This window comes from Hetaerina americana, unplaced genomic scaffold, assembly GCF_022747635.1.
Source record: "Hetaerina americana unplaced genomic scaffold, ioHetAmer1.1.p SCAF_13, whole genome shotgun sequence".
NCBI lineage: Eukaryota > Metazoa > Arthropoda > Insecta > Odonata > Calopterygidae > Hetaerina > Hetaerina americana.
Genome location: NW_027286403.1, coordinates 14488305 through 14510466, shown reverse-complemented (window position 1 = coordinate 14510466; position 22162 = coordinate 14488305). Strand labels below are relative to the sequence as shown.

At 39.4% G+C, this 22162-nt stretch overlaps 1 protein-coding gene across 1 annotated transcript in view; it reads left to right on the top strand.

The window, feature by feature from the left end:
* LOC139686162 (diencephalon/mesencephalon homeobox protein 1-like) overlaps nucleotides 1-22162 on the top strand; it is a 188581-nt gene that overhangs the window by 49796 nt on the left and 116623 nt on the right. Inside the window, exons 3-4 of the mRNA XM_071583346.1 lie at nucleotides 3722-3813; nucleotides 4332-4433. Coding sequence (XP_071439447.1) covers nucleotides 3722-3813; nucleotides 4332-4433 — 194 coding nt within the window. The remainder of the gene's footprint in view (nucleotides 1-3721; nucleotides 3814-4331; nucleotides 4434-22162) is intronic.

Genomic DNA, 22162 nt, shown 5'->3' with positions numbered 1-22162 from the left:
ATTTTCTTCTTTCGAATTTTCCCAGAATCTTGTTACTTGCAGCGCTCCTAAAAGCTATCAATTTGCCAATTCGTTAAGATAATTATTTACATTGATTGTTTGCTACAAGTTTTGAGCGGTTCTGCTAGGATATATGCATCACGCCCAGATCAAGCACATATACCTTACCGTGCTGGATGAACCCAGCCACGGATTTTGCGCCCCCTGACAGGTGTTTTTAGTCCTATAAATTTCACAATTGTCGTAGTTCCTTAACCTATTCCTTATGTGAAATATGAACTTTTTGCCAGGGTGGTTCTTTAAAGTTTCCATTATAATCGTGGATCGTGGAAGTAACAATGAACAAATAGTAGCACTTTTCCACCACATATTTATTTAAACCACAACCGGTTTTTTATGTACTACTACTTTCGATGTACGTACTGGTACATGCATATACAGGGTTCGTCCGGAAAATAAGTGTACTGAGCTCAGGAAAAAAAATTTATTGCACTTTTACATATCTTAAGCTAATATTCCTCAAAATAGGACCCTTGTGAGTCGATACACTTGTTCCAGCGGCGTTCCCATTCCTGGAACGCTCCCGCGAAGGCATCATCGGGAACCTCTCGAAGACACGTCGTCACGGCCTCTTTGACGGCGTCCAAAGTCCCGTATCGCGTTCCTTTCAAACTCCTCTTTATCTTCGGGAACAGAAAGAAGTCCGGTGGTGCCAAGTCCGGGCTGTAGGGCGGGTGCGGCAGCGTTGCCACGCCGTGCTTAGCCAAGAAGTCCGACACGACAAGCGAGGTGTGAGACGGCGCATTGTCGTGATGCAGCCGCCAGATGTTTTTGATCGCTGGCCGGACGTGGGCGACTCGTTTTCGAAGCCTGTCGAGCACTTGGAAGTAAAATGCAGCATTTACAGTTCGTCGTTCAGGTACAAATTCGTAGTGGACGACTCCCCTTTTGTCAAAAAAGACAATGAGCATCACCTTGATCCGAGATTTGCTCATGCGAGCTTTCTTTTGACGGGGTGATGATGGGGTGTGCCACTCCGCACTTTGTCTCTTCGACTCCGGGTCGTACTCAAAGATCCACGTCTCGTCACCCGAAACAACGTTCTCTAAAAAATGTGGATCATTTTTGCAGTGATCCGCAAGTTGTGTCGCGATTTCCAAACGATTGAGTCTTTGATCATCACTGAGCACTCTCGGCACCAACTTTGCACAAATTTTTCGCATCTGTAATTGCTCCCTAATAATCTCGTGGACTATTGTTTTTGGCACATTACACTGCTCTGCTATCATCCGAACACTAAGACGACGATCAGAGTTCAGTACATCGCGAACTTTTCGCACATTTTCGTCGGTGAGTGTCGTTGATGGGCGTCCAGGCCGTGGTTCGTCGTCGACCTCTTCTCTGCCCTCCACGAACATCTTGTGCCACCGAAAGATCATGTTTCTGGACATGGCTGACTCCCCGTAAGCCTGGTTAATCATACCGACAGTTTCGGTAGACGATTTCCCAAGCTTTACCGCAGATTTGATGGAATAACGCTGCTCCAAAAACTTCGGCATCGCGTTCCGTGACGTGGGTCGAGCGTGGAGGTTCGCGTTAACAGAGCTACTCACTACACCACAGCTCAGAGCCGACTGCCTTTTTCAGCGTCGCTTGCCAACATACCCCCCTCCAATCGCAGCCCGTCAGAGCGGTGCTGGGCGCGCCTGGAGCGGCGGAAAAAAATCAGTACACTTATTTTCCGGACGAACCCTGTAAGTCAGAAGATGACTGCATTTTTCACCTGAAGATCGATATTACATCGAAATTGATCGTGGTTTTAATAATTATCTAGTGGAAAATTGCTACTATTATCTAATTGCTATCATTATTATGCTCAAATTCCACCACATTACTCCTGAATAATACGTGTGCTTGTATATATATATATTTATATATAACATATGTATACATATAAATATATTTATATATAAAATAAATGTATACATATATATATTTTATATATATATATATATATATAATATTTGGACGGCCGAAAGCTCAAACAATCTACAATGTGAGTGTCCTTTTAAGTGTTACTATTTTATGTGTTATATTGTGCCGTCCAAATATTATGCTGCTCGTGTGAGTGTTTGAATATCATCGATATACAATATATATATATATATATATATATATATATATATATATATATATATATATACTCATTTATATAGCAACAGATATAAGGAAAAGGTCTAGGAAATATTTTTACATTCGTGATCTGTTGATTCCGCCTTCCCCACCTCTCCAGTGTTCGTCCTTTGTGTGTGATATACACACACACACAGTAAGCAATTTGGATATCGTACAAGCTCTGCTGACGACATTAAAAATATTTTGAGGATGATCATGTGTCATTTTTTTTTAATAATTATCACCTGGCTACTCCACATTTCCGTAGAAAATAAAAAGGCAAAAAAACCTGCCGATCGCACATTTGTATTCAATAAGAAGTGTCCTGTCGTCGAAGAAGAACCGTTGCTAGTTTTATGCTCTCTTTCACGGAATGAAATAGTTAAAATAAATGATCTTAATATATTTTTAAGGAGTACCTTGCTGTAAATTTTTTATTCCATACCAACAAATATGGTTGAAAAAAGTCTCCCACAAAATTTTCATCGAGGCTGATAGTGTATATACGATTTATGTCGCACTCACATGCTTGACTAAGTGCATGTGTAATGCCTAACCAAGATTCAAATAGGCTTCCAAATGTTAAGTCAAATATCTAATCCAAAGCTGTCAAATTTCCAGGCGTGGTGACGAGAAAGAGTATTTCTCATCGGTGGTTACAAACCGTGCCGAATCGATTGAAGCAAGTAAATATTAAATAATATGTGATTGATAAAATATATTTAACCGTATCTCCATGAGTATGCCAAAGCTTAATGAGCAGATTTCACTCAGTCTACATAATCTTGTAAGCAGGAAACTATACTGGCTCTGATTCGTCGAGTGCTCCCAGTGATAAGAGTTCAATATTTTACTCTCCTCTAACAAACGGGATGAAATTTCACACTGGGGCGTTTGGATTATGGATATATTCCCACGATTTCCGGAGATACTTCTTTCTACACAAAAACCATGGGGTCTCATCCCAAAATCCATCACCCCTCCTCAATTTCCTTCCGAAAATCTTTTTTTTTCTGAAGCTTTTGAAGTTAATATAAAAAAACGCAATGCGAATTCAACGCGCAATAATTTCATCGAAGAATAATCTCTTTTTGACAGCATGAAAATTTTTTTTTGGCAACAAATATCAGTTTTCATTGTATAGATATTATATCATTTCTTTAGGCTAATTTTCATAGCTAAAACATAAAATCGATTTTTTTTGCTTTTATTCTGACAAGGCATTCTGAATCTTTCCCTATTCCCTTGGTTAACCAAAAACTCCCCAAACAGGATTAACTTCATTGCAGTCATGACTCAGTCATCCAACCAAGAGAATGGAAGGTGACTAGTAAAGTTTCCTCAACAATTTCTCCAAAGTACGTTTGGAATCCAAAGTTATTTTAATCTCAATCGAAGATCGAAGATTGAAATTAAAATAACTCAATGCTGATTTTCTACAATCATTTTCATACCATCTAACTCATGCAACTTTCTAGGTTGCCACTGTACTGTGAAGCCATAGAGACAAATAAATCTAATGGTATCCGTTTCATGTACTCCACAGATACCAGCTACACATACCACCCGGCAATACACGAAGACACATTCGTTAGAAGAAAACAGCGGCGAAATAGAACTACGTTCACGCTTCAACAGGTAAGAACATTTCCTCATTTTTTTCTCTTTTTGGGGGCTTTTCGCTTTTTTTTATGCATCCGACTCCATTGCCAACAGTCAAAGTGCAAAGAAACTTCATCAATTCCCTCTTCAACTGACAAAATAATTATGTGCTCAAAAAATTAACTAATTTAAAGCCCAAATAATAAATATGCATTAATCGCAATGATGAAGTACTTTTATCACTTCTTGCCAAATTTGACCCCTGAGTAATAAACTTGTCTTGGGAATCCATGTATTTTTTAACTTAACCGTAGATAATTTCAATGACCAGGATTATTAAGTGATCTGCTAGTTCATATTGATTATTAGAGATTAATATAGAAAAGTAATCTAGTTTTTATTTCAAATTTTGAAATAATTTGCTCATTTTGGAGCGGGAAATTTTGTATCCTGTAATTTTAGTTCGTGTTTTAATGTAGTTTTTACCACTATTCGGCATGAAACTAATCTCCAATCACATTTTCTGTATTTCCATGCTTGGATGCTGAAACTAGCTTGAGGAACTGGAGACTGCCTTCTCACAAACGCATTACCCGGATGTATTCACAAGAGAGGACCTCGCAATGAAGATTAATCTCACAGAAGCGAGAGTCCAGGTGAGTACACATTAGGTCCACATCCACAAAGGGATTACTTTACCAAAAATATCATGATACTGAAAAAAAATGTAAGTCTAAAATTGCAGTGCTCGGACTCGAATAAAAAGAAGTCTCCTTTTTCTACAGCTTTTCATATGGATACGACGCGTTTTAATGTTAAGTGATGAGTATACAACGTCAGAAAATATTGGAAATTCATTGGCAAATATTCATAATAAGTACTATTTATTGATGCATAATAAAGTAAAACACTACTATACGATGGTAAATCTCACGTAGGAATGTCGTATTCGCCTTAAAAATTGTTAATAATCGCCACGATGTCAAGTTTCATTATCAGAATAAGTTTTAAAAATCGTAAATGCAATGAAATAATTAATGAGTTGTGAAACTCGATTATAAATTCCTTCATAACAGCTATTTTGGCCACTTATACAAATGATACGTAAAAACCATTAATTTTTATTGGTCATTACGCATCATTTAACGATAACCAGATGCAATCAATTCCTCGAGTGATTATATTTTATGCATATTTACCACTTGTTGACAAATGAATAACTCCAAAAACATTGTTTTACACATTTACACCTTACATCGCATGATGCGGCAGAGTTAAGTGTAAAGGTAGTTCAAAGGTAACTTTATAGTGTGCTAATTTATGGCTATTTTAATTTTCTCATGTCATACACAAGAAAAACCACATATTCTAACGATCCTAAAAATTTGTAAAAAAAATAAAATGCACTGAAATGCCAATTCCGCAGGAATAAACTCGATGAATGGACAGCCGAAAACTATTGAGTAAAGTCTCAAAAATATATTCTACTTTTTCAGGCTTCACTTCGTGGAAATATTTCATATCCATATTAAAAGAACTTGATACTTTTCCACAGTTTTTTATTAAAAGGTACAACGCGTTTCACCGACTTGCGGCATGTACCTGATGATGCCGTCAGTCGGTGAAACGTGTTGTACCTTTTAATAAAAATCTGTGGAAAAGTACCAAGTTTTTTTAATATGGATCTCAAAAATATTTTCAACATAATACTATAGTCTACTTTGCTGGAATACTGGTAATATTCCCAAAGCTGAAACATTAGGAAAATATATTAAAGCTATTTTTGATTAACTTTTTTCGGGGTAAATATTTGTAAGATTATGCAAATATTTCTGAATTACCGGATTAGGGGTTATCTAGTCTTCATTCTTCGCTGCATTATGTCGGAGCGCTATCGATAAAATATACGCTAAATGCAAAAATGAAATTCATTATTTTTTCATTTGTACAAAAAGAACTAGCGCTCTCTGAAGTCACAATAATGCTGCGTTTTTTCATATAAAACATTTCATTTCTGCTTAAAAATAATGCAGTTTAGCATGAGGCACAGAAATCCACCATATAACTTTAAGAATTTAAAAGAATAAAGTAAAAAATTGCAAATTTATTTTCAATTTCCGGCTTGGATAAGATAATTAGGACCTAAGTTACAAGAAAAATTATTTCTGGTTATAGCTGACATCGGATACACGTACTTTTTCACTACTTCTGACAACTATCAAATGCTATTGATGCGAATTAAAACTCTTTGATTCTTCAATTCATGTTCAGATCGACTAACATTTTCTCATTGAATGAGCAAATATCAAAGTATGTGTAACTTGATACCGTTTCACGTAAAATTTCTAATTAAATCCCTAAATGATCATTTTGTTTTGACATTTTCTTGGAATGAAGTGTGCAAATATGGTACCGAGCAGAACCTAAAAGAGGCAGAACAGTTCACCTATTTGGGGTATTTTGGAGGAGAGTGGGTAGATTAGTGGGAACATATAAAGAAGAATTGCGTTACGCACATAAGTGTTTACAATGAGGCTGAAGTTGATGACAGACACCTTCAAAAAAGACGCATAGAAAAGACTAGGGAAAATTTTAATGTGGAGAGTAGGTTTGTATGGTTCAGAAACTGGATCGTTGAGGTTAATAGGTTAAAATAATGAAACAATATGCTTTTGAGGTGGGAGTAGAGAAGAATGAGGAAATAGAATAAATGTAAAATAAGACAAGCAATACATTTCTAGGCATGTTGGTGGAAGACAGACGTCTGTTGGAAGAAACTTGAAGAAGAAAAAATTGGTAGATACAAGATATTGCTGAGAGAGAATGGGATGCCGACGATGGTGATGGAACAAAGACTGCTAGGAAAGTGACTTAAAGGGAGGAAAAGAATAGAAATTTTTGACATAATTAGGAAATGGAAAGAGGGAATGGAATTATAGGGTATGCAGATGTAATGATTGTGTTATATTCATGTTAATTATAGATTTAAGGATATTTTGTGTGATGTTAGTTGCGTTTTAAAGAGAGGGGAGCGTGTAGTACCAGAGCTCATGGAAACTGCCATTAGCCGGTAGATTATGGCTATAATATGACAACAAAGGTCAATCAATGATCCTTGGATTTTATCCTCATAACATACGAAACTATCGTTAATTATTAAGAAATGAATTTCGGTACCTTTCCCTCATAGTCCTACATGGAGCATCTCTTTCCAATGAAATGCAACTTTGCGAATGCGGCAGCAAGTGCCTGATGCAATTACTCCGACTTGTTGACGTCATAGATGCATCCGTTCGTTTGAACTGGGTATCGAGGTGAGACGTTTTCTGTTTAAGATTGCCTTAGAGCGTCACCGCCATCACTTCGGTACATTTCCACTAAGGTCTCTCGTTTCTTTAAGTGGGATGGACCCTGCTTGTTGCTCTTGCGAGTCAGTCCTCACCCTTACAGCAATCATTTTAACAGCCGAATGGAAGGCGGTAGAGGCAAGTGACATGAGACTATTAAGGAAGGCCAATGGCTAACGTTTACAATGTTATCATATCAAAGTATAATGCTCGGTATTAGGCGATGGTATAAAGATGGCAATTTATGCTATATTTACGATTTTGGCTTCGATTCAGAAAAATGTTGGTTGTCTGAAAAAAGTGAGGAAAAAGAAAATCTCTTAAAGTAATGGTGGTTGGTCTCAGCGCAGCTTCTGGATTCAAGAACCTACTTCCCAAAATATTTGCTCTCAAATGTTTTTTAAAAGATGTTAGTTCTCATTGCCATTGGTTTTTCTAACTAAAAACCTCATGAAGTTAAATCCTTTCTTCGGAATGTCTTGTGCACTGTGAATCAGTAAAAAATCTGTCGTCACTACATATTTTCATCGAGTTTCACGTATTTACTATAATAAGAGGGCGAGGGAAGTGGTAATTTATCGTACGTAGCTCATTTTGAGAATGCCTTCTTCAGGCACGTACACTAATACTTATCTATTTTGTATTAGTGAAACAGTTTGATCTGACTAGATTTATCCATGAAGTATATAAATTCCAAAAGCTTCTCACTTTTGGCCAATCACACCGGCGAACGAAACGCTCCGCAATTTTTGGAAAAACAATCATAATTTGACGGAGTATCCCAATTTAAATCAACTAGCCAAAGTAGAACTCTGAAACCAATGAACTTGAAGGTCAAGCAATCATCGCTTTGGCTTTTTGAACGGATTTAAGTGAATTATAGTTCATTTTTTATTTCGGTTTCACAAGGGGCTAATAAAACGGAATTTCAGAGCAGTACGTTCGAAACAACGGGTTGGAAAAGTGGATTGCGATGCGAAGTGGACTGGGAGCACTCAGTTCACCCCCTCACTACGCGTGCACTCGTCATAAACAATGTGACATAGGGGAAATATAGGACAGGACAATTTCTACATGGGGAACAATTGGCTTTTTTCAAGTGGCTTTACAGGGCGTTAACCACTTTTGATAAACATATGTACTGACCATTAATGAAAGAGCGAAATTCTCACATTTAATGCCAACGAAAAGTCTTGTCACAAACAAAGAATGGGCTTTCGGCTTTGTTCTTCATAGTTCAAATCTAACATGATTGGCTATCTTTATTTCATCTCACTTACTACTACCCGTGTCGTGAGGTCATAAACTAATTTGCGTGTAGTGATTCTTCAAAATATTCGGCGCCGCCGCACATGCCTTCTACCAGCATCTCTCCATTCAACGCTTGCCAGGTTGAATCACAAGAAAAAACCTTCGAGAATATAAAATACAAAATAATTTTATCCTGATAACAATAGTTACATGCGTGTATTGGCACTATTCCTCTTCAAGGGAAGATAAACATAAACCAAGGATTAATACATGCATCTGTAATTCACATTGTCACGCGACTTTTAGAAATTCTGTTTTTTTCAAACCAAAAAGATATTAGACACTAACTGTCACGTTAAAAATAGTCCTCTTCAAGTCTGAATTATTAGAAGAGATATAATGAACAATCATTAGCACTTTTTTCAACTAATATAATGCTGATTTTGCATTTTTCCTACGCTTCATATTTGGGCTACACTAACCCATTGCCATTTGCATATAGATGAACAGATGCTCCTTTTTGCTCCGAGCGTAAAATGTTGAGAGCCATTGGGAGGACCTTACCTGCGGCCCGCGGGCCAAAATACATCCCGAAGCGGGGGCGTGAATTGGGAGCAGGGTTTTGACGCCGTAGTCAGTGAGGAAAGACAGTCGTCTCCAAAAACGTCCGTATCGATGGCGAATATAAAGCGGAGATGGAGTACACGCGATAAATTAATAAAACGACTCGGTTGAGTGCAAGCTGCGTAGATGGCGGTGTTAGTTTTGCGTATGGAGCGTGAGTGGTCGTTTGGTTTAAGGGAGCATTCGCTTCGTCGTCGGTGTCCCTTGGCATCCGATCTCCGCTCCCTAATGGCATCAAGGAAATAAATTTATCTGCAGCCGGGAGAGCCTCGTTAACAGACCAAATCGAGGCATTCAATGTGGCGCGGAGGAAGCACTCAGGCCCAGTCACCGCATCCCACCCCCGCCGCCGCCGCCCACGTTCGCCCACCCCCAACCGCCCACCCTCCTCCGCCCCCGCTCACATCCCCTAGGGCCCTCACCCTACCGTCCCTCAAAACCCCTTCCCGCCTCCGCCCCAAATGCCCCCCACCAGCCCCCCTCCCGCCCCCGACACATTAATCCTCCGCCTGGTCCCCTCCCTCCGCCCGACTCCCCCTTCGTCCCCCCCGCACAGGAGCCCTCTTCCACCCCCTCCCGGCCCTGGGCCCCCGACAACAGCCGCCCGCTCGGCCACGGCTGGCTGTCGGGGGGTGTGGGGTGAGGGGGGAGAGGGATAGGCAGTCGGCGGCCAATCCGCGCTCAGGAATCGTTCCGTTGCCGGGCAACGGAAAATCATGGGAAGATGGAGCGGCGGTGGAGGAGGGGGAGAGGGCGTAGGAATGGTTAGATGTGAACGGGGGGGGGCGGTGTGGGTGGAGAGAGGAGAGGATGGTGGGGCGGGGGCGATGGGAGGAAATAAATAAGTGCGGTTGGGGTAGGGGTGAGATAATGGAGGGGGAGTCAGTAGGCACGGAGGAGAGGAGGAACCGAGAAAATTCGGATACGATATTTTGCTTTTAACAACTTTTACATCGAATCCGATGGACTTAACGTAGAAAGAGGACTTAACCCCTATTACAGCAATGCATGCTCACTTCATTCGCGTACAATGAAATTTTGCCAAGACTCGAAGACGGCGAGGATTTGCGACGGAGGCGAATTTTTTGGCGTATTAACTCGATTCTGGAATTCCTGAATTTGGTTTCAATGAGCGTTCCCTTTTGGCGAACGTAATCCATTTGTTCGAATCCACGCCAATTCCAATATGTTCCGAAATTTTCTTCTTCATCACGAACTTCGAATGACTTTAACCTCGGTGTTAGTGAACATCCAAATTAAAATTTACAAGACACAAAATGCCACTCCAATGCCATATTTGGAAACTATTTTGTTTTCTAACGAGGAAGTTATTAAGGAGCCGGTTCTCTTCCATCATCCCTGTTTTGTAAGCATGCAGCGTGGCGAAATGGAAAGAAAGGGGAAGGGGGCCCGCAAAAAATTCATGTGGTTACAGGGTGCCAAGGAGAGCTCTACGCGTTTACCAATGTACGGTCGTTTCGTGCTAATCGAGTGAGGGACGTGTACAGACTATGAATAGTCGCCCATTAAAAAGTCTATTAAGAGAGCAATAATCAAGTACCGGGGAAAAATTACTACCACAATGTCAATTAATTATTCAACCTTTCAGTAACATTGCTCTGGTGTTAGGTTTCAGCTACGCGCTCGCTTCCGAAAAAAGTCATTTCAGTCTTACTTAAACTTGGATACTATGTTCTGGTTAATTGTATCCATAGTAACTTTGTGGAATTGCTTCATATCAAAATGAAATACACTATGTTATCCCACAGAAGAGCTTTATTGTACGACCCGGGTTTCGTCGAAGATCGACATCATCAGGTACAGAATATTCCCAGTCTGGGTTTAAATACATTTTTCAAACTGTTTGAAACAGTTTGAAAAATGTATTTAAACCCAGACTGGGAATATTCTGTACCTGATGATGTCGATCTTCGACGAAACCCGGGTCGTACAATAAAGCTCTTCTGTGGGATAACATAGTGTATTTCATTTTGATTGGATACTATGGACCAATGGTCCGCATCCCAATAAGCTCTTGCAAAGCGGCTAAATTTCTATGAAATAAGTAGTAAAAATTTTATAATAATTTTATTTTATCTAAGTTCCATGCATTAAAATGTCTTTATATGGTCATTTTTGGAAACAAATCCTTTTCATTTCCTAGAAAAGAAGCATTGTATTGCAACCTTCCCGGTATTAGAATGTTTTCTCAATTCAGTGATAAGTACGAATTTTCGTCCGTAGCACTCAGCGATTCCCTCGAGCATTCCAGCTTCCATGACGGACCTACTACCTCCCATAATATGCAGAAACCATGAAATCAGCTAGCGGTTTCAAAAGTTATCAAGTTAATTTTTAATTCTTGATCTCAAGTATCTATTGCCTTAGAATGGTACAACGTGCTGACTAGCTGAGGTCCCTTATCAGCGCATTGAATTCTTACCAAATTAGGTGAAATGTATGTGAAATCAGGTGGGAAAAAACGAGAAGAGGTTGAAGCTGCAATTCTGTTATGATTGAAAATTAAGGTTTTCTTATTTGCATCGCAAATGAAAATATATTTATATTATTCCTTCCTATTATTGGTTATAGCCGGCAGGGTCTCTGGTCTTAGCCTGAAGTACTTCTGGTTCAAAGGATGATTTGCAGAATGAATATGGTTTTGTTTTTCATTTATCTGTTAGGCAATGGAACAATTGAATTGAAATACATATTGGCGGATGACCCCGTTAAAAGTTGCTGCTGCGGCACCTCCCGCAGTTTCTTGGTATCTGTTAAGCGTTTTAATGTGCCTCAAAATCACGCAAAGAAACGGGCGGAACCTCCAATATCTCCCAAGTACTCGTATTTCGAAAAAAAAAATTCTGGGCTGGGTGAAGGAATAGTACACCCAAAAAATTTTCAACCTATTCCCTCAACAGATTGGCAAACAACGGACCCAGGGAAGCTGCGAAGCGATGCGGGCAACGTCGGTTGTAGAAGTATGCACCTTCTCTTAAAAAGAAAAATTTGGATGCAAACAGCGTAGCAGAAAATTTTCCAGTTGAAGATCAAATTTTTAATTCATGTATCGGTTCTTCCATCAATGAAATAAACCCTAGTCTGAAAAGGATGGACTAAATGTAAAGTATTTTGAAAAGCCACTTCCCGGATGAAGTACTACTGAGTGTTTGGTGCATAGTATTTACTAACGCTCCGAAGAACAAGGCCATAAATAATCAAAGAGAAAATTCACTGTGAATTGTTAAAGGAAACAACTTATACTTAACTAGGAATTCAGCTAACGAACTGCTACATACTTTTCACGCAAATCTCTCAGACCAACAGAATCGGTGTTTTCTTCCGTTGACTTCAGGTCAAACCAATGCAGGGAAAGATGCAATGAACTTTATCAGGTATCTGCATTACTAATAACCAAAGGAAATTGACAAAAAAACTAGAACATCGAAAAATAAATTTGATGTACTATCTTGGAAACACAATTCCGATTGAATGATGCTTCCGGTTTAAAGTTCCCGAGAACCCTGCTTCATTAGATTTTCTTGAATAATTCATACTCAAGACGCTACTGATTTTTTCTTATTTTAGGATTCTCCACCACCAAGGTATATCTTTTTTTAACTCAATAAGAACTTTGAGAAATCGCCATAGTATAGGTAATTGTGTTTTTTGCCGACATTTTTACAAACGGGTGCAAATTGATAACTTGACTCTTCTGGAAAAACACGATGTGAAGGTGGGGAAAGAATTAGTGAGTTGTTAAGCAGGAAATCAATACGTCATTGCTTCAATCAATTTGGAGCATCGGTTCCCATGAGACCTCGTTCCCGATCTTTGGTTCCGGGCACCGAATGGTAGCTCCTAGCAGATGGTGCCCATACGATGTGAGGAAGTCCGAGTCCTTTAATCTAACGCGCTATTCGCTATCAATCAGGAAGCTCCGGGGATTCACGCTCGAGTCATCGGCAAGGGAAGGGTGCCAACCAGCTAGCACCTACGATATTATTTAGGCCTGGGATATATATATATATATATATATATATATATATATATATATATATATATATATATATATATATATATATATATATATATATATATATGATTTTCTGCGATTTTCTAGAAAGAAAAAGGCCAAGCTTAACATTAAAATAGGAGGGCAAAAACTAGAGCAGGTAGAACAGTTTACGTATCTCGGTAGTGTTTTGGACCAACATGGTCAAAGTAGTAGGGACATAAGGAGAAGAATTGCGCTAGGCAAAGAGGCTTTCACAAGGAGGAGGGAGTTGATGACAGGGACTTTGAGTAAGGATGTTAAGAAAAGACTCGTAAAAACTTTGATATGGAGCGTAGCTATGTACGGTGCGGAAACGTGGTCATTAAAGCAGGAGGATAGACGTAGATTGGAGGCTTTTGAAATGTGGGTGTGGAGAAGAATGGAGAAGGTGAAATGGACAGAGAAGAAAACAAATGAGGAAGTACTTGGTATGGTGGGCGAAGAGAGGGGTTTGTTGGGAGCAATCCTATGGAGGCAGGAAAAGTGGATGAAGGGGGTGTTGACCGGCAGTGGGATGTTGAAGACTGTGATAGAGGGTAGAATGTTGGGCAAAAGAGGAAAGGGAAGGAACAGGATAGGGATGTTGGACGGGATGAAGGGAGGAAGAAAGTACTCAGAGATGAAGAGGGACCTGATATAGAGTAGGATGATGGATTTTGTGTTTTGTTAGGAGTAATAAAATATTTTTTTGGTAGTTGTGTCCATCCAAAAACCTACCTTAACCGGTAGATTACCTTAATAAAAAAAAAATATATATATATATATATATATATATATATATATATATATATATATATATATATATATTACAACCTCTTGCATGGGAAAGCATACGGTCACCATATGAAAAAATGGAAAACATTGCGAAATGGGAAGCTTAGGATGAGGAAGGCGGTTGCAGCATATACATATTTAACACTCAGAGATACATCGTCAACGTTACTTATATTAAGTGATAAGAGGGACGTGAACCGTTTGGCTGCGATGGCTTCAAACAGTCTGAGGAGATTTATTCCAATAGAAGGAGTGGAACGAAAACTAATATGATTTTCAAGCAGAAAGTAAGGTGTAGAAAAGAGAAGAGGAACGGTTTTTGGCATGAAGAGGAAAGCAGAATCACAAAAATTGAACTACTCTTTAAAAGGAATTTAAAATTTTTTAACATGTTAAAGAAGTTATGATATAGTATATGCATGAATATATTAAGCACCAGACTTGAAGGGGTGTATTTGTACCTGAAATATTGTATGAAACGTAATTCATTATCTGCTTTAACGCTAAAGGAATCAATCATATCTTGACGACATTAATATAAATAAGGATATACTATTTATGTCGCTTTAAAAAAGGAACTGTTAACAATGGTATATTATTTATTTCCCAATACTCTATAGTTACATAACTCACATAACTCCTAAAATTATTTGCCTACATTTTGCACGAAATGGTCTCCTGTTCCCGTAAATTTGAATATTACATCCCTTGAACTATTCCTGGTCAAAGAAAGGAATATTTAAAGCTTCTCATGACCTTAATAGCAATAAAAAATTATTTATATAATTTTTATACTCTCAAAATCGTTCAAAATAACATCAAATTACCTTGTTCGGTGCCTTCTTCGATACTACAAATTCATTCATCTTTCTTTTTCTGGTCCATGTATTTCTTATACTTACACTTGCTGAAGTCTGAACAGATGACCAATACATCCCCAACCAGGTGCAAACCTAAATATTTCTCTCTATATTTAATTAAATACTACCTTCTGTTGGCTTTCAGCGAAATACTATAAATATCTTCCCTATATATAAAACTACTACTGTATGAAAAAACTACAGTTATAAACCCCAAGTTCTCTTTGATGTGTGAGGATAGTAATCACTAAGCACTAAGCCCAACGGCGGCTGAAATTCACACATCAGGGCAGGGGGGCCAGTTCCTTTTCCTGTGGCACCTGCGGTTTCCAAGAAAGATTTTGCACCCGAAAAATCACACTCCTTGAGTGAAGCTGAGGTAGGTCAGAGGTATGTCCGGAAATCGAACCCTGACCCCACGGTCGGTGTCAAATCAATACCGATCATTAGTCCGACGTTCTACCCAATGGACTCACTGGACTACCACGTCCTTAGTACTGCTTATTACTATTAAATCCTTCCCATGGCACGTTCAATCGACTAATTACTTTACGTTTTTACATTCCGCCGTACTCCCGTCCTTATACAGCGGAAATATTTTTTTTAATTCTTCAAGTCGATGCGAAAGCTACAAGATTTCAAGTACATACAATAAGCTCGCAAAAACAATTTGTCAGTAATTTACACCCAGAATTCAGCATCGCCAAAAGACTATCACTTTTTCAAAGTCTTTCCATCAAACCATCCGCCCTATCATGCCTTAATAATAATTTAAATGCCTTAATGCCCTAATAATATTTTTCCGCCTTCTCCTTCGCATTTTTTATTTCACGATCCATTTGGGTCCAACAAGTACAGCATTATACACATCAATTGTATAGCAAATTTCATAATATTCTAGAGCAACGATTCTTAAGGACACTTTCGAGGTTCAGAAGTGGTTGCATGGGAAATTATTTCGCAAATAAAACCTCTTTCCTTTGAAAATTACTAGAAGAAATTAAAGTTTTAAATTGGAACTCTTTTCTCAATAGATCAAAAAATGTCCCACGAATGTCTACCAAAATTCGGCAGAGTAATCATTACTATAAACTAGCTCCTCTTGAACGCCACCTCCGTGCTCTATAGATGTGTGAAGTGGACCGACAAAAAGTCACTTAGCTTTTTTTTTGGAGTCATTAAAAACTTCCTGTGTGTGACTCTGACGTTCAAAATCTCTAGATACTGTCTAAATGACTGTATACAATTAGGATTTGAACGACTACCTTGAACTTCAGAGATAAATACATGCATATTCACGGCATAAAAATACGAGTCGAAATTTGGGCGTCGTACTCGAACACGACAAGTTTTTGCACTGGCTGTGGAATTTGTCAGAATTTATCTTGACACATGTAATATTTAACCAGCAATGGACTCTCTTCTTAAATATATGTTTGTTCACGCTCAATATAGTCAACTGGGTATATTGGTCTACACATTCCACACTTTTATAATTTCCCACAGTTTTTCTAAGAACTCTAAAAATTCGTGTTACCGGACATACGATTTATAAATGCTTTTCAACTTTTAGCTTGAAGGAATTCATACCATAGGTTTGATTGTGAATTTATTCAATATCCAGTACAATATAATCCGAGAATGGCTTCTCATTCATCTCACACAACTACTTCAATTACATGATCATTTCATACTATGGGGTGTCGACCAATTGGTATGATGACAGCTGGGGATAAACACGTAAATAGGCAGAAAACCCTTGTATTTTCCATAAGGCCATCTGTAAAAAAATGCCATTCTTCGCTTAACCGATTGTGCAACTTGACGGATTTTTTGAACTCATTGATGCTGAACAATGAGAAGAGAGCGGAAGCATTTCTTTCGGAAAACCTTTGATTACCACCCGACTCCAGGAAAATTGGAACTACTTTGAATCCAAAGTCAAAATATTGGTTTAATGATTTTAAGGCCCTTGGGCATAGGTAATAGATGCATACATCGAGAAGGAAGGTGGAATATTTATAATAAACTTGATGCCACTGGAATTACTTATTGGTTTTGACTAGATTGCTCACCGGTTTTAGTCAGAATGGTAGTAGCAGCCTGTCTTAGTAATGAGCTGCGACAGGCGTTAATATCTGTTTAGGGCGCGAACACCTCAGCTGTCGAAAAACTAAAACAAAACTAAACTGAGCTAATAACACAACTCAGCGGAATACAAAACGGCTCTGACAAAAATAGCATACAAAAAGACAACGATCCGCATAAAAAAATAGCAAATGACTTCTCTTACTGTTACTTATCAATCCGACGTTCCCTCATTTTGCTCAGTCAAACTTTTGAACCTGGTGATCGTTTGAAACCCAATCAGTTTATCCTCGAGAATCACACGTTCTCCGAAGCTCAAATCATGACATCCGGTAAAATGAAAGAGTCAAGACCCAATCGAATATCTGAGTTGGTGCATTCAACAAGAGAATGCGGGAAGGGAAAGAAATGACTTAAGTGATGGAACTCGATGAACAATTCACCATAACGAAGAAATAACAGTGAATTATGCCCTAAGATATAGTATATCTTTCCGGATAAAAATCACGTTTTAATCCAACGAGATTTTTATCGGCAGAAGGAGGAAAATGGATTTTACGGTTATGGAACGCAGACGTTATAAATAATATATAAAAACCATAAACACAGTCATCAACCCGAAGTTCGGTTTAGTAGGTGATGGTAGAGAACACCCAGTACTAAGCCCAGCACCCAGCACACCCTATACGGCGTGTGAAAATTCACACATCAGGGTCGGGGGGCCAGTTCCTTTCCCTGTGCCGGTTATGGTTTCCCAGGAAGACCTGGTACCCGAAAAATCACTTTAGCTTGGGCTGAGCTGCAGGTTCCCAGAGTGCCTTACCAGGGAGTCGAACCCGTGACCCTCCGGTCAGCAGTCCAACGCTCTACCCACTGGACTACCGCGACCCGCAAATAATGTATATTTTCGTCGAAGTGGACACCGTAAAGAACAAAGTATAATTAACGTTACAATGTGGCTAACTCTTTTCAAACAAGCACTCTAGAAGAAGATGAAATGCAGCAAAGACATGGTAGCTAGTTAGGTAAATACCATTAAAAAACTGAAAAAAAATATTTTAGAGTAGTAAAATGATATCGAACCTGTTTATATCAAATAAAGAAAAACAAAAATATTTCAAACGCAGTATTTACCCTAAATAATCAACCAAATGTTCCGACAAATGTCGCAAGTACTCTAGACCGGCGGTGAAAGACAGAATCATACGAACATAAGAGAGCGTGAAAGTGAAATTTGAGTTTAAACCAAACTGAAGCCTTTCTTAGCATTTTTAAATTAATTGGTTATAAAGTTAACTAGAGTAAAAAAAGATGAAAAAAGCAAGATATGGAGAGGAATATTAATCATCGAAGAGTGTGATTTATGTTAATTCAGGATAGAACACTTGCATTAATACGGAGAAATGGATTCACACCAGGTGATAGTAGCGTCCGTAGGTAGTAGAGTTACACAGATTGTGCTTAATCAAATTTTTGTCCCAAATTCAGCACAATTTTCCCATTATCAGTTTTGCGCAAGGTATATCGCCTGCAATCAATCCCGAATATATCACCAGCGCTGGCGTGATCACGCGTGAAATTACTCAGAAAAGTAAGTCAGTTTTTTTTCTGATTTCACTTTCAAGTATGCACATGCTAAAACAAGGAGTTCTGTATAAATAATTGTCGATATCGCAGTCTGGTGACCGAGACGAAGTTACCGTGCAACGGGCATAAAAGAATGATCCCCGTATAAGTTAAAGGAGTTTTACGAGAATAAATTTAGATAACACATTTTTCACATAAAATTACGGGGAACTACCAATTACGTTCACGTAGCAGCTTAAATGCATCATTGTTTGCATCAAATATTGTCGCCTTTAAGCAGTCGATGACGCGATAATAGGCAAAATTTACACTTAAATATGAATTAATGGGATAAAGGCACCACGAAAGTCGTGATTCTCCAGGAAAAATCCATCCGTACGTTCTTATCAGTGAAAATAAGAAAAAATTAAATGGATCCTTCCATGGCGTCGTATGAGATAGGGTAAGTACATTTGTCTTTTTTATGAAAAAATATTTTCAGAGTAAAATCTTTTCAGGTGCAACTGTTTTCGACTGCATTCGTCGAAAATATTTCTCAGCATGAAAAAAAATTCTCTTTCAAAAAGACGAAGGTTACTTTTTTGAATGAAGATACGACCTTCGGGGTAAGTTTTTATTCCTATGCGATTTCCTCCTGGTCTTGAAAGCACGGCCATTAGAGAAGTTGCATGCAAGCAGGAGCGGATATTTTCTCGGACGAAACGTTGTGCGGCTACCGAAACTAAGCACTCGTGATTTGGACCAGGGTTAAAAAATTATAGTTGAAACCACTGACCGTAGCATGGATTAGCGTGGTTTTATTACCGTCATGCTTTGCTGGAAGTGAACTGAAGACCTGAAACGCATGGGATCGACTCAGGGGATGAAACGAATTTGGCTCCAATCCGCCCGAAGGCTAATCGAAAACCCGTCGAAAACCGGAGTCGAACTACTCCTCACGAGATCTAATGGCGGGAGCTGGCTTCAGGGCGGCTGCGCATTCCTATAACGTGAGGTTTCGATGGACGGAGAGACAATTTTGTCCTGCTGCAGTTAGGGCCGACGGGTTGCTTACATTGATCAGGAGCGCTGTCCCTGGGATGGGCGGAGAGGAGAAGAGAGGAGAGGGTTGGTGTGAACGGGGAGAAAGGGAGTGGAGAGAGGGGACGGGTGGAGGAGTGGGAGGGACGGATTTAGGCGGGGATGGCGCGCTAAGACGGCAGCGATGTCGATGCATGAAGTTGATCTCGCCGAGGAGGAAGTGAGAGCTGGGGGAAGTCTGTTGAGGAGGGTCGGGAGGGGTCGAGGAACCAGGAACGGCGCCCCATGTTGAGGAGCAAAACTTATGGGGAACAACTGAACCCAGGGATGTTGGCCCAGATTCAGTTTATGTTGCCGTTGCGGTCAAATAGCAACAAGCAGGGGTCGTCTTTGTTCTGTCAGGTTTAGTGCTTTAGTGAATATGGAAGGAGGAACGCCATTAGAGAAATTTTGATGTGGTGACCTAACACCATCGCTCACATACGCCGATATAAGATCGATATCATATGTGATAATTTACTGTTTAAGGCAGGTTTTTTTAAGGACACAGACTGAGCATCGGTACATTTATTATCATCGGTTAACAAGACACAACCTGCCACCCAACGCAAATGCGTGAAACTTTTCTTCAATTTCTCATACGTTCAACCTACCTTCATTCCCTCATAATATAATATGAGAAAATAAAACAGACAGTATAAAAAATCATGAAATACTTCAAATATCGGGTGGATAGAGAAAATTATGGAGGATACTCACGAGAAGAGGAGGAAAACTAATAGGACATATGGAGGCACATAGGAGGCACGATGTCTTTTTACAGACCAAAGTTGAAAGAAACATGGAGGGAAGGAATTGTAGAGGAAGGTTACGAATGGAATATCAGAGCAATGCAATGCAAAATGTGGGTGCAAGGAACTATGAGAGAATGAAGAGACAGGCGGGGAAAAGAATAGTATAGAGAGTAGCTACAAACTAATTGCCAGATTGATAAGCCGTGATGATGTAGATAATATAGAAGGGTATTACACACTACACTAAGACCCAGTTTGTTATGTTGCATTGCACACTACACTATGACCCAAACTTGAGAGCGAGTCCGTGGAAAAGAAGCAGAAAAGCGACGATAAATTGGGATGCTGCATTTTTTCCATATTTATCATCTAGGGAGATTTTTGGTGATACCTACGATGATAATGATGAAGCATAGGGAAGTGCGGAAGTTTGGGTTTCTATAAAGCAGTTCTGATGTACTAAGCCGCATTTCCAATAGTGAAACTTGTTAAGTACGAGTATAATTATTAAAATAAAATCCCATTCTTCAGTATTTTTTAATATCACTGTCTCAGTTAAACGATACAATAAATTTAAATAAATGGTGCAAAATATTATAATAAATGAAATTGTTTTCAGAAAATGTATGTGTTGATTTTTGCTAAGGAATTTACTCGTGTTAAGCAGTCAGTATAAGTCTTCACATGAGTGATATACAGGTACGCACCCAAAAGTGGTAGGACTGATTTCTCTGGCGCGAACGGAGCGGTGGAGGGGGGTCTGCCTGGCAGGGTAAGGTGGAGGGGGCTCTTAGCAACAGACCGACACCAAGCTCAGTCGCCTGCGGGCTGTCGTTGAGTGAGGACACCGTTTTTAGTGAAGCAAGTTTTTTGTCCGCGTCGAAAAACAAAATGAATCTGAATTTAGAGCAACGTTATTCCGTGAAGTTTTGTGCGAAACTAGGGAAGACGGCAACTGAGTCCCTCTATATGATCAAGCAGGCTTATGGGGACACTGCCTTAAGCCGTTCCACAGTATTTGAGTAGCACAAGTTGTTTAAAGAGGGTAGGGAGCTCGTTGAAGACGACCATCGCTCCGGACGGCCGTCGACGGCAAGAACCGACACGAATGTGGACAGAGTGAGGACACTGCTGAACACAGACCGACGCTTAACCAGTGAAGAAATTGCAGACCAGTTGGGTCTGTCTGCATCCAACGTCCAACGCATTATTTCACAGGATTTGGCCATGCGCAAGGTGTGGGTACTTCATCATGACAACGCGCCGTGCCATGGCGCGCTCGTCGTCAGACAGCTCCTGGCCAAATACAGCGTTGCCACGTTGCCGCACCCGCCCTATTCTCCCGATCTGGCACCACCGGACTTCTTCTTCTTCCCCCTGATGAAAAGACAGCTCAAGGGACGACGTTTTGACTCGATAAAGGCCCTTCAATAGGCTTCGACGAGGGTCACCAACGGCATCCCCAAAGAAAATTTCCAGCGGGCGTACGGGGAATGGGATCAACGTTATACTAAGTGTGTAGCAGCTCAAGGAGCATACTTTGAAGATTATTAAGTCGATGTAAGTATATCGTCACTAAAATTCTTGTAAAAAAATCAGTCCTACCACTTTTGGGTGCGACCCTGTATATGTACATTCCGGAAATCGTAAATATAGTAAGGAAAGCACCCAGTGAAAAACAAACCCGTTCCTGTTTCGAACTTGAATTGCTAAGGAAAATTTTCACACTCCCCATTTATCACTTTTGATTTTATATTAACATCAAATAAAAAATGTTCGATGCAACAAACCAAAAAGAATAATTCAACAAAATCAGATCTCGAAAAACTTCGGGAGATGCCAGGGAGAGTAACTTCGGGAGAGTAACTTTTAACAGAGTTATTCGCTAATACACATTACGATACAGCACTTAAAAAAAGTAAAAATCTTTCGTTTAAGGAACAAAGAAAAGCAGTTCCTGGTCTTATTCGCGCTTACAAGAAT